Genomic DNA, 13,058 nt, shown 5'->3' on the forward strand with positions numbered 1-13,058 from the left:
GGTAAATATCACGTGACGCTACTCAGCAAATCAGACCTGTGCATTACGATGAGCTCCGAGACTCGAGTGAGTGAGGCCACACAGGGAAGGGACGAGGCGAGAAACAGCAGTCAGAGAAGAAAGTGAGGTCATTTCACATGGCGTGAACTAAAAGTGGCAAATGTTGTTGAAATATTGCTGAATTGTACTTTATTTGATTTGACGTTCTGTTGTTGACTAGATATAATGCTGATGTAACTACTAGGTTACTTCAGTAAACACCGTATGGCACTAAGTCATGATGTTAGTTAGACATTATGATGTTCCAGATCTTTGCCTAAGGACATTTTCTCTAACTGGACCTTACTGAATTTGAATCGAATACCCCTGATCAACATCATCAGCAAAGCTGTCTGAACGACTATTAAAAAAATCTGTATATTCAGTAACACAGAGCTTGAGAACTGCCTGTAGATGATTTCAGATGAATCAGAAGTGACCCAAAACCCAATGCTGTGACATTACAGCACAACCAAAACTGACTGTCGGTCTGTCACACTTCATTTATTCAGCGTTTGAGCCTCAAGCCAGAAAAATTCTCTGTGCTCGTGTTCTTGGCCAATTAAACAGGCCTGGGCTTTTAACTTCGCAGCCGCAATATTGGTCAGAGAAAACAAAAGCAATTGGGTATTTTATCCAAAGCAGGATATGGGACATGGCCCCCATGTCCTGATGTATTCTAAACCAAACCATGTGCGTTTGCTCCTCTAGAGAAAGGATACACGTGCGTCCCGCTGCTGTTGTCGGTGCTCTCTGAAGTGGCTCAGGACAGCTTTTCCCGTAACACTGAAGCCCAGGAGGAGCAGCTGTGTGTTACTCTTCGAATTGTGACCAACATTTTCCAGAAAGTTCTGGAGGTCATGGCACACCGACTTCGGAAGGACAAAGAAGAGGGTCAGGAGGTGGGACAAGCACCGAAATGGGGTCACTTTAGACCCCAGTCTTATAGATCCGCTGTATGCAGTATATATACTATATACAATAAGTTTGAACACCCCTGGTCAAATGACGTCTTATTGGTTTTCTGAGTGAAAATAGATTGACGGGTCCTTTACAAAGAGCACACTCATATATGACATTTTACTGAGCACTTTAGTGCACAGATTTATTATTTTTTAATTTGCTGAGTTTAGCATATCAGAAGTAAAGGTGATGTTTTTTTTTTTTAAGTTTGAAAATGCACATGGCTGTTTACGCTGTGCTAACATTTCTATGATTAATTGACCAATAGAAAGGCTCTAAAATTAAAGAAATTTTAAAATCTTGTTCCTTTAACCTCCTTTCAAAGCTAATTACCACTTTGGAGATAAATATATATGATTTATTATTATTTTTTCCACCCAATATATTAAAGTAAGCAAATAAAGAGTAATTGTCTATTAAAACGTGTAGACACTCGTTCTCTGTAGAGGAGGTGTAACTTAATTTCAGTTTGAAAATCAATAAATATTATTGGTCACTTGACCAGCGTGTCCAAACCTTTAGGATATAACTGGAAATGTATAATTACACACTATATATATATATATATATATATATATATATATATATATATATATATTAGTCCATCTGTTGCTGTGCAGTTTATTAGTGACCCTGTACCCCATTCATCCCTGGTGAGTGTGTGACCACAGGACCGCTGTTGACGCTGGTATTATTTGGGTGGTGCTCCATTCTCAGCACAGCAGTAGCCGGTTCTGCGGCAGACCCAGCGGTGTTACTGGAGTTTTTACTTGGGATGGATGTGTATTCAGACTAATGTTGATGTTCAAGTAAGAGACCAAGAACGGACCTCAGGTTCTCTGCAGGGAGGCGAAAAGGACCAAATATGAAGTAGGACTGTAGACCCACCTTCTGCTTCTCACTGGTGTCACACAGACATGCACACCACACACAGAGGAAGAGTTTTATTATCCAAAAAGCAGCTGCCGGAAGTCGGTAGGTTTTTGTGCTGGATGAGTACTTCAGCAGCCTCTTCGGATGAGCTACCGGAGCTGACCAGATGTCCATGAGGGCTCAAGGTCTTCTAAGTGAGATTGTTTTTCTCCCCAGTTGATGATACACCAACATGCTGATTTATCAGTGAGATATATTTTTAATTTGGCGTGGCTAACAGTGGTCAGAGTACTTGGCCTAGTTAGTGCTGTAACTATAGCTCTGCCTCCCGAGGTTCACTGAGCTGTTCCTGTGACGAAGCGAACCAAATACTCCAATGTTGGCACCTTGAACTGTTAACCGAGTATTCAAGTATCCGTGCACATCCCCAGCAGTACCCATCAGTGTGACCGAGTGTCACTGCGAGGTTGAGAGTGGACCACCACCCAAAAATATCCAGACGAGAGCTCTGTGGTCAGAAACTGACCACTGATGAAGGTCTAGAGAACGATTAATATGAGCTGCATCAACAGGTGAGCTACAGTCTGCACACCTGCGCTGCACAGTGCTTGTACTCTGTAGGTGTTTCTGATAAAATGGCCAATAAATGATGTTCTGTTAAGCGGTGTTAATATAGTGTGTGTGTGTGTGTGTGTGTGTGTGTGTGTGTGTGTGTGTGTGTGTGTGTGTAGCTGTGCTGCTCGTCTGAAGATGCTCTACACGACTTCCTGCTGGTGACCCAGTTGGCGTCGGAAAGTTCCGAGGTCGTGTCTGGAGTCTTCTCTTCGCTGTGCGCCGCTGTCATCATCGACACCAGCCGGACGCTGCAGAAGGTCGGAGCGTTTTTCCTACGGTTACTCGTCATTGAAATGTACGGATTCCGTTTAAAGCTCCCATTCGGATGTGCTGAAGGGCTCATATCCTACATTTTCCCTTTTATTTTCCCCCTTGAGGTCCATGTATAACAATTAGTGCTGTTTTATGGGCCAAAAATGTTCATATTTAACTTTAACTTGCCAGTTTTCCAGCCTCTCTCCGTCTCAGAGTTAAACAGCTTTGTTACTGTGCCCTTAAGACTGATCTATGTAAATGAGCTCCATTCTGGTTGGCTGCCCTTATTGAGAAAGCAGACCAGGCTGAAACACTTTTTAAGGCTTGAGCATGAATGGGCGGTGATATGAACCAGGAAATCATTTAGTTAGGTGTTCTGTTTATTTATGTATTTGGTAGGTTGTGTAAAGTGTTAATTATCCTATACTGAGGACACACGGCTGCACGTTTTAATGCGCACCTGCTGCTTATTTGCTCAGTTTAACAGATTTGAGAGAAAATGTTACATTTTTATTATTATTTTTTCTCAAATATGTTAAATTGAGCAAATAAGCAGTAAATGTGCATTAAAATGAAGTGTGTGTGTGTGTGTGTGTGTGTGTGTGTGTGTGTGTGTGTGTGTGTGTGTGTGTGTGTGTGTGTGTGTTTGGCCTGGGCAAAAGTTATGGCATAGTTTATATTTTGTTATCTTTTATTATTATGTTCATATTTTTCCATTGCTTAAAATTTAAATTGTGCATTAATTTTCAGAAAAATGTCTTGTGTTCTCTGTAGAGGTCGTGCTTATGTTCACCCAGTCTTCAGAAAATCAACAATAACTTATCATTTGAACTGCAGTGTTCGGACCTTCCATATGCCTGTATATCCATAAAGGAAAATCACAGCCAGCCTGCAAATGATTAAAGTAACAGAACAAAAGCAGCTTTAGTCAAAGTGAATAAAGCTAAACGAAGGGTGTCATCAACAATTCTGCTGTTACTAATATTGAATAAAACTAGCAGCCACTGAATTTATGCTGATCGGTAACTATTACTGGGGTTTTAAGCACGGTGTCCACTCACTGTCCACTCTATTAGACACTCCTACCTTGTCGGTCCACCTTGTAGATGTAAAGTCAGAGACGACAGCTCATCTGCTGCTGCTCAGTTTGTGTTGGTCATCCTCTAGTCCTTCATCAGTGGTCACTGGACGCTGTTGGCTGGATATTTCTGGTTGGTGGACTGTTCTCAGTCCAGCAGTGACACTGAGGTGTTTAAAACTCCAGCAGCACTGCTGTGTCTGATCCACTCAGTTAAAGCATTTGCTGCTTCGTCACTCCACGATTACATGAAATGACGGCTCAAACTCTTACAGATACTCAAACGTCGAAATGGGTCAGATCAATACGTCTTACAATGTGCGTTTATAGCAGACGTCCTAATTACATAACTAGACACACTGGAGCAAGAAGCCGTCTTTGTTTAGGAGTTCTGCTGCCTTTTGTCTTCAGAATAACTCCAGTCCTTGTGCGGAGATGAGATGATTCTTCAGGAAGAACAGACTTGCCGTCACATCGAGCTGCTGAGAGAAGGCGATATGGGTGGCTTCCTTCGGCTTTCTCTAAAGAAAAATCCATCCAGGCACAGAAAAAGAATAAACGATAACTCATGGCCAGTGTTACTTTATTCTGCTGCTGCAATAACCCTAATTAGATCTGATTATGTGGTTTAGCGTTTGATTTTGGTGCAAATTATGTCAAATTAGCAGCCCAGTCATAAAATTCAGCTTTGTGAATCTAATTATATGGTTCTGGGTGAGAATAAAGGAGGGGAGGCTTTAATGTCTGTCCTTGTGTGTGTTTGTTTGTTAATGATAATGATTATTATTATTGCTATTTATTTATTTATTTATTTATTTATTTTAGTTATTAGTTCTACTCGTTCTGTCTGCTTGCCTCAATTTGGCGTCTGTCTGGCTGATCCGTTTTATGCTCAGATCAGTTCGGTTCATTTATCCGTCACAGTGATAAAATCTTCAGGAGTTTCAGTTGAAGCAGCTCCTTGTACTTTGTTTTGGAACATAGTTGCGATGTCCTGGGATGAATTCTCTTAGACAATACAGCCACAAGGTTTAGTAGGGTTCCTGTAGACCCTTAAAGGCTTTATAAAGTACATAAAATGTCTGGAAAATTTTTTATTTATTACTAGAGGTATTAAATTTAGAGATTACTTTTATGGCATTTGGCTGACGCTCTTGTCCAGAGCGACTTACAATTTGATCATTTTACACTGGTAGACTGGCAGTCTGCAGTGTAGTAGGTGAAGGTGGTGTTGGGAGTCTTGCCCAAGGATTCTTATTGGTATAGTGTAGGGTGCTGCCCAAGCAGGGGATTGAACCCCAGTCTACAGTGTAGTAGGTGAAGGTGGTGTTGGGAGTCTTGCCCAAGGATTCTTATTGGTATAGTGTAGGGTGCTGCCCAAGCAGGGGATTGAACCCCAGTCTACAGTGTAGTAGGTGAAGGTAGTGTTGGGAGTCTTGCCCAAGGACTCTTATTGGTATAGTGTAGGGCGCTGCCCAAGCAGGGGATTGAACCCCAGTCTACAGTGTAGTAGGTGAAGGTGGTGTTGGGAGTCTTGCCCAAGGATTCTTATTGGTATAGTGTAGGGTGCTGCCCAAGCAGGGGATTGAACCCCAGTCTACAGTGTAGTAGGTGAAGGTAGTGTTGGGAGTCTTGCCCAAGGACTCTTATTGGTATAGTGTAGGTTGCTGCCCAAGCAGGGGATTGAACCCCAGTCTGCAGTGTAGTAGGTGAAGGTAGTGTTGGGAGTCTTGCCCAAGGATTCTTATTGGTATAGTGTAGGGTGCTGCCCAAGCAGGGGATTGAACCCCAGTCTACAGTGTAGTAGGTGAAGGTGGTGTTGGGAGTCTTGCCCAAGGATTCTTATTGGTATAGTGTAGGGTGTTTGCCCAGGTGGGGATTGAACCCCAGTCTACAGTGTAGAAGGCAGAGGTGTTAACCACTACACTACACCAACCACAGCACCACAGAGATGTCCCAGCAGGTGTAATAGGTCAGGTATCAGCTAAAATAAGCCTGTTTGAGTTCCAGTACTTTGTTTTTGTTCCCTGGCTGTGGAGGAGCCATCAACGGACATCCACTAAAGAACAGGTCACTTTGCTTGTTAAACTAATTCAAAACAGTTCTGATGAAGTCGAACACAATGAGGAGGCTGTACAAGGGTCACAAAACCTTGGTGTCCATGCTTTGTCAGCCAATTGGTTTGAGTAGCAGAATCAAATACAGCAGGCATTAATCTGTTTTATGTAGTGGAAATGAAAGCCATTCAAATACGCCTGGATCAGCACCAATCTCGATCCTATGGATCAGGTCCGGACAGCCACGCAGCACAATACGATACAGTGTAATACTATGTCTTTGTCATTATACCAGCACATTGTGCAGATTCAGATTCAGACTTTATTGACCCCAAGAAGGGCAGTTCATTTGCAGCTTACTCAGCCCACACACAGCTTCATAACTCGCAGTCTAAGTCGGTCTGTGTCTAAATGTAATTAAGTCTGCAGACTCTCAGTCCAAAATACCAGTAGGATTAAGCTCTTAGGCTTGTGGCCATATATCGGTTTTTCCATCTGAATATACATGCCCAAATTGTAAGGGAAATTATTCAGTAACTGCATGAAATAAATGTAATTTTTTATTTTTGTTTAATTTTGTAAACGTTTCCCTCAAATTAACAGAAATTGTTTTATGATCATTTGCTAAATGCTTACAATTTACTGCTGAAAGCCAAAAATCTTAGATTCTCTTTGTAGTTTTTATGAACATAATTTTCACATCATGTGAGATCCAGTTTATAGCTCAGTTTTGTGGGAAAAGGGGGCGACTTTCAGTTAAAAAAAAAAAAATAAATAAATAAAAAGTGAGTTCAGCTTCTTGTATTATAGTTTATAAAGTCTTAAAACTTAAATAAAGAGAGTTACAGTTCTCATATGACACCCACCTTCTGAATGAAGCTTATAAAATATGAAATTTATGAAGTAAAGAATACGACGGTGCGTTTTGGAGTTAAAAAGGTGAAATGTCCATTTATGTACACAGGAGTTTTGCAATAAACCTCAGTTCTCCAAGGTCAAGATATGAAAACAGTCTGTAATAAAAAGGTAATGATGAAAATTCTCAGTAGTGGTACAGAAGCATGATTTGCCAGTAGCGGTAAGGGAGTGTCTGGTCACCACTGCCAGGTTTCATCGCTTAAGCGTCTTCCTCTTCTTCCAGTATAGGAAGTAGGTCGGAATGCACATGTAATGAATCATAGGGTATGACACCATGTCTTCTGGGTTGCTTATAAACTGTACATGGATCGCAATAGAAAAGGAAAAATGACTGTAGAAATTTCCTCTCCCTTGCTGCAGTTGTCTCATCCTGAAGAGGTGATGACCCCAGAGACAGCGAGAGACCTACCACCCCTCTCAAGCACCATCATTACAACCATACTCAAATCACCAGCCGTTACCAGGTAACACATTACACATGTTAAAGTGGTAGTGAAAGTCTGTCAGTGTAGGTTTGTCAGTTAAGTTAATCACCAACTGCTAATGATTGGAATTTGCAAAAAATTTGCATCGTTACTGACTGGGGTGGGCGATAATAACGAGCAATATTATATCACGATACTTCAGGGCATTTTTACGATGCATGAAATGCATCACAGTGTTTAGTTTCTCTGAGATTTAACTGTTTGGAATGGACAAAGTAGAAGCTGTATTGACTTTTACCGACTGATCTCTGTAAACTGTAAACATGGACAAAAGTGCATCACATAGCTAAAAACTGTAATAGCAGCCAGTGTTGGGCAATGTGGCCAGGCATTTATATAACAGTATAAATACATTTCTGATGGTTTCAGTATACATCACAGTATTGTCCGTCCATCCATCCATCCATCCATCCATCATCTTCCGCTTCTCCGGGGTTCGGGTCGTGGGGGCAGCAACCTAAGCAATGAGGCCCAGACCTCCCTTTTCCCAGCCACTTCCACTAGCTCCCTGGGGGGGGATTCCGAGGCGCTCCCAGGCCAGCGTGTCCTGGGTCTTCCCCGGGGTCTGGGAGGCATCCTAACAAGATGCCTGAACCACCTCAACTGGCTCCTCTTGACGTGGAGAAGCAGCGGCTCTACTCGGAGTCCCTCACGGATGACCGAACTTCTCACCCTATCTCTAAGGGAGAGTCCAGACACCCTGCGGAGGAAACTCATTTCGGCCGCTTGTATTCGCGATCTTATTCTTTCGGTTAGCAGCCCGCATCACTGCTGACCCAGCACCAATCCGCCTGTCGATCTTCCGCTCCCTTGTACCATCACTCGTGAACAAGACCCCAAGATACTTAAACTCCTCCACTTGAGGCAAGAGCTCATCCCAGACCCAGAGAGGGCTCTCCACCCTTTCCCGCCTGAGAACCATGGCCTCGGATTTGGATGTACTGATCCTCATCCCGGCCGCTTCACACTCGGCTGCAAACCGATCCAGTGAAAGCTGAAGTTCACGGCCTGATGTCCCCAATAGGACCACATCATCTGCAAACAGCAGCGATGTGACCTTGAGGTCACCTAACCGGACACCCTCCATCCCCTGACTGCGCCTAGAAATTCTATCCATAAAAATTATGAATAGAATCGGTGACAAAGGGCAGCCCTGACGGAGTCCAACTCTCACGGAACGAGTCTGACTTACTGCCGGCCATGCGAACCAAACTCCTGCTTTGTTTGTACAGGGCCTGAATGGCTCGTAGCAAAGAGCCATGTACCCCGTACTCCCGAAGCACCTCCCACAGAATACCCCGGGGAACACAGTCAAATGCCTTCTCCAAATCCACAAAGCACATGTGGACTGGTTGGGCAAACTCCCATGAACCCTCCAGAATCCTGGAGTGGGTAAAGAGTTGGTCCAGTGTTCCACGACCAGGGCGGAACCCGCACTGCTCCTCCTGAATCCGAGGTTCGACTATAAGCCGGACTCTCTTCTCCAGTACCCCTGCATACACCTTACCAGGGAGGCTGAGGACTGTGATTCCCCTGTAGTTGGAACACACCCTCCGTTCCCCCTTTTTAAAAAGAGGCACCACCACCCCAGTCTGCCAATCCAGTGGTACCGCCCCCGATGTCCACGCAATGTTGAAAAGGCGTGTCAGCCAAGACAGCCCCACAACATCCAGAGCCTTGAGGAACTCGGGACGGATCTCATCCACCCCTGGAGCCCTGCCGCCAAGGAGCTTTTTACCTACCTTAGCGACTTCGGCCTCAGTAATGGACAAGCCTATTCCCATGTCCCCAGACTCTGCCTCCTCACTGGAGAACGTGTTGGTGGGATTGAGAAGGTCCTCAAAGTATTCCTTCCACCGCCCAATGACGTCTTATGTCGAAGTCAGCAGCACACCATCTCCACTATATACAGTGTTAGTGGCACACTGCTTTCCCCTTCTGAGTCGCCTGACGGTTTGCCAGAATCTTTTCGGAGCCGACTTAAAGTCACTTTCCAAGGCCTCACCGAACTCTTCCCACACCTGGGTTTTTGCCTTGGCAACGACTGAAGCCGCAGATCACTTGGCCTGTCGATACCTGCCAGCTGCCTCTGGTGTCCTACAGGCCAACCATGCCCGGTAGGACTCCTTCTTCAGCTTGACGGGCATCTCTCACCAGGGTGTCCACCACCGGGTTCGAGGATTACCGCCCCGACAGGCACCAACTACCTTGCAACCACAGCTACAGTCAGCCGCTTCAACAATGGAGGAGCGGAACATGGCCCATTCTGAGTCAATGTGCCCCACCTCCCCTGATATCTGGTCAAAGTTCTGACGGAGGTGTGAGTAGAAGATCAATCTGACAGTTTCTTCTGCCAGACGTTCCCAGCAAACCCTCACTATACGTTTGGGTTTGCCTGGACTGACCGGCATCTTCCCCCACCACCTGATCCAACTCACCACCAGGTGGTGATCAGGTGACAGCTCAGCTCTCCTCTCTTTACCCAAGTGTCTAAAACACATGGCCGCAAGTCCGATGACACGACTACAAAGTGAATCATTGAACTGCAGCCTAGGGTGCCCTGGTGCCATGTGCACTTATGGACATCCTTGTGTTCAAACATGGTGTTTGTTATGGACAAACTGTGGTTTTCACAGAAGTCCAAAAACTGAACACCACTCGGGTTCAGATCAGAGAGGCCATTCCTCCCAATCACACCCCTCCAGGTCTTCCTTTACTTAGCTACATCAGCCTCATAGCTCTAGTACAGAGTTAAAGAAGCAAACTTTACACACCAACGAGGTTTTTGCTGATCCACTACATTTGAAGTACCCGGGAAAATTAATCAGATTTGCTTTGCTGGACCATCATTTTAAGACCAAAGCACTAAACGGTGCTTGTTAGCTCAAATGTACCATAAACCTAACGACATATAACTGCTACAATTCACAGCTGCAGAATCAGCAATAGGCCGTTTAAAAAAGAGATGCAATCCAAGTGTGCTCGTTTCATTAGCTTTCAACTTTGAAATTTCCTGTAGGTGCTTCCTGTCTGAAACGGGTTCCTCTGTGGACTCGGAGGCCATCGACAGCATCGCAGGACTGGCTGCGGTCACGCACGTTCTGGCCGTTGTTAGAAAAAGTAAGTGTTTCTGCTACACACGTTTCGTACGCCCTGATGACTTACAGCTTACGAGACAAAATACAGTCCAGCCGCAGTGTAGACCTGGTCTTAGTGGTGGGCCGTCTTACAAAACAGGCATATTTAAGCCAAACATAGAGAACCTGTAAACTAGAAACGAGTGCCTTGTTACTAAATTAACTGTATAGGCACTAATTGACGAGAATGTGTAATTATACCTCTCAGAGAGAATAGCTCTGATCTAGCACTGCTGCATCTAAACGCCACTCAATGAGATCACAACACAAAGCATATCCGCACTCTCAGCATATCCGCCCCTACCCCTTGTTTTCTCATAACACTCTGCTTGGAGTCTGTTGTTTTAATGTTTTTGATAATTATACCACACTAGATGAAGAAGTTTATGTAGAAGATTATATATAAAGTCTGCAGTTTTTTTGTCTTGTAAATTGTCTTTCATTGTGTGTTTTATATAAAAGCTGCGAAATGTAATATCACTGTGGCGTGTTTATTCTAACTGTGGTATCTTCTACAGCAGATAAGTTCAAGCAGGATCTGAAGAGCATCGCGGTTTCTGTCCACAAACAGATCCTGCAGCACTGCTCCATCACAGCTCAGGACCCGGCACACACACAGAGGTAAAGGCTCAGCCTCCAGGAAAACAAGTGTATCGCTTATTCTCTCAAAACACAATGTGCTGAAAGCACGTAGGAGTGAAAGACGTGAAAAGAAAAAAAAACGAAGCAACTTAGGAAGGAATTTCAGCAGTAAACAAGTCTGTTCTGCAGCTCTGCTTCTTTAGCACGTTCTTGCCAGTGATGATGGTTTTGCACACAATCACAGTATTTTCAAGGACGTTTTAGTCCTAATGATGTTGTTTTTCTGATGAATGAAATTTAAAAATTTGAAGTTGTGTAATTATTAGAGATGGCATTACGCTTGCTTTCCTCATATAGTAGTATATCCTTTCGTATCAGCCGGAAGCGATACCGGTCTGATATGTAAAACGTCTTAACTAGATGAGCTGTTTTAATGAAAGAACTACATTTAAGGTGAGTGCTGTGCTCAGAAGCCTCGAACTCATGCTCTGCTACCCTCAAGGAAGACGTATTTAGCTTATAATGTCATTTACCCCAAAACTGCAACATCATTTTACTCCTAAAAATCCAGAGCTTTTTATTTCTTTATCATAGTATCATAGAAAATGTGATTTTGAACCATTTCCATTGGTCCAATTATCAGGATTTTTATACACAGGCAGCTTTTGATGTTAACGTTAGGTAGCTACTTTTATCACTTAAGACTGGTTATTAATATTACATATTAAGAGTTTGTCCCTTCTGGGTGTGCTCCTGTTGTCACCCTTGGGAGTGTACACTGTCCAGCTGTTGACAAAAATAAGTTGAACATACTTGTATCACTAGCCACGTTTACATGCAGCCTAATAATCTGTTAATCACACTAATAGCTCAGTCGGAATAGAACACGTCCGTTTATACCTAAAATGAGGCCATTCGAAATGCGGTTTCTATTTATTTGAAGAGATGGGTAATCCTGTAAATAATCCATTACATAGAAAAACGATATCCGTGTAAACGTCTGTATCCGATCCCTTTCCCAATCGGAAAGTTTAAGTCCGTTCTGCATGTGCGTCGCTTCATAGTGAGAGTTTATACCGTTCAACACGGCGGAGAAGAAACTGGTCTGCAGAGGAGACGAAGTTCATGCTCTGATCTTTAAAAGACGGCGGTGGGACGGACGTCCAGCTTATGTGTCTCAGAACACGACGTCTTCCTCTCGGCCTTCTTTAATAAGGACGTGTGATGGACGTTTTCCTGAGTCTGACGTCATTTTAAAGCAGTTAAAAACACAATCACTGCTCACTGCTGCTCATCTCACTCTGACTGGACTCCTAATGCATACTAAATGGTTCTCCAAGCATGCGCGTCATTTTGGATTGGATTACTTGTAGTGAGCGTGTAAACGGAGATTTTCCTTCAGGTTGTTGAGTAGAGTGAGATTCAACACCTCATTCTTGTCTGTAATCATTGTGTGTTCAGTCGGATTGAAGAAAATCTGCATGTAAACACTGTTTTGTTTAAAATCTAAACTGCAGTCTAAGATTATAAGTTTCTCTTTGGTGTGATTCTTTTTTGAAAACAGGAATTAAATGCCAGCAGGAGCAAAAAAGTTCAGAGTAGAAGCTGGAAACCTTGGTCAAATCGAAATAATGATTTTTACTAATTAATGAGTTTTACTAGCTGGGAAAAACACGGTCGCAGTTTTTGTAATAGTCAGAATTTAAGAAAGAAAATAATATTTTTAGGTGTCTGGTGACGAAAGCTTGGCTAACCCGTTACAAATGCTAAACTAGTGGCCAACAACAGCGCTAAACTGTTTAGTTTCTCGACAATGTCAACTTAGAACAGCAAACATTAGCTGACTCGGTAGGTCAGTGATGGATCACACCGCCTTACTGCTGTCACTCCTACCACATCCCAGTCAGAGCACATCACAGTATTCAAACACCAGCTAGCAGACGGCTGGGGTTCTCTGTTCTATCGCAGTAGTTCAAGGGCTGAACCGCAGTAGATCAACACCAGACAAACGGAGTCCTGCATTTAGGTGTGTTTAAACTGAAATCAGTCGTCTGAC

At 43.5% G+C, this 13,058-nt stretch overlaps 1 protein-coding gene across 2 annotated transcripts in view; it reads left to right on the forward strand.

Annotated features, from left to right (window-relative positions):
- Positions 1-13,058, forward strand: part of ncapg2 (non-SMC condensin II complex, subunit G2) — a 69,752-nt gene that overhangs the window by 55,245 nt on the left and 1,449 nt on the right. For both annotated transcript variants that reach the window (XM_037545091.1, XM_037545089.1), the window contains exons 22-26: positions 751-941; positions 2,607-2,747; positions 7,159-7,262; positions 10,303-10,403; positions 10,939-11,041. In XM_037545091.1, coding sequence (XP_037400988.1) covers positions 751-941; positions 2,607-2,747; positions 7,159-7,262; positions 10,303-10,403; positions 10,939-11,041 — 640 coding nt within the window. The remainder of the gene's footprint in view (positions 1-750; positions 942-2,606; positions 2,748-7,158; positions 7,263-10,302; positions 10,404-10,938; positions 11,042-13,058) is intronic.

Source organism: Pygocentrus nattereri, chromosome 2 (assembly GCF_015220715.1).
Source record: "Pygocentrus nattereri isolate fPygNat1 chromosome 2, fPygNat1.pri, whole genome shotgun sequence".
Lineage (NCBI taxonomy): Eukaryota > Metazoa > Chordata > Actinopteri > Characiformes > Serrasalmidae > Pygocentrus > Pygocentrus nattereri.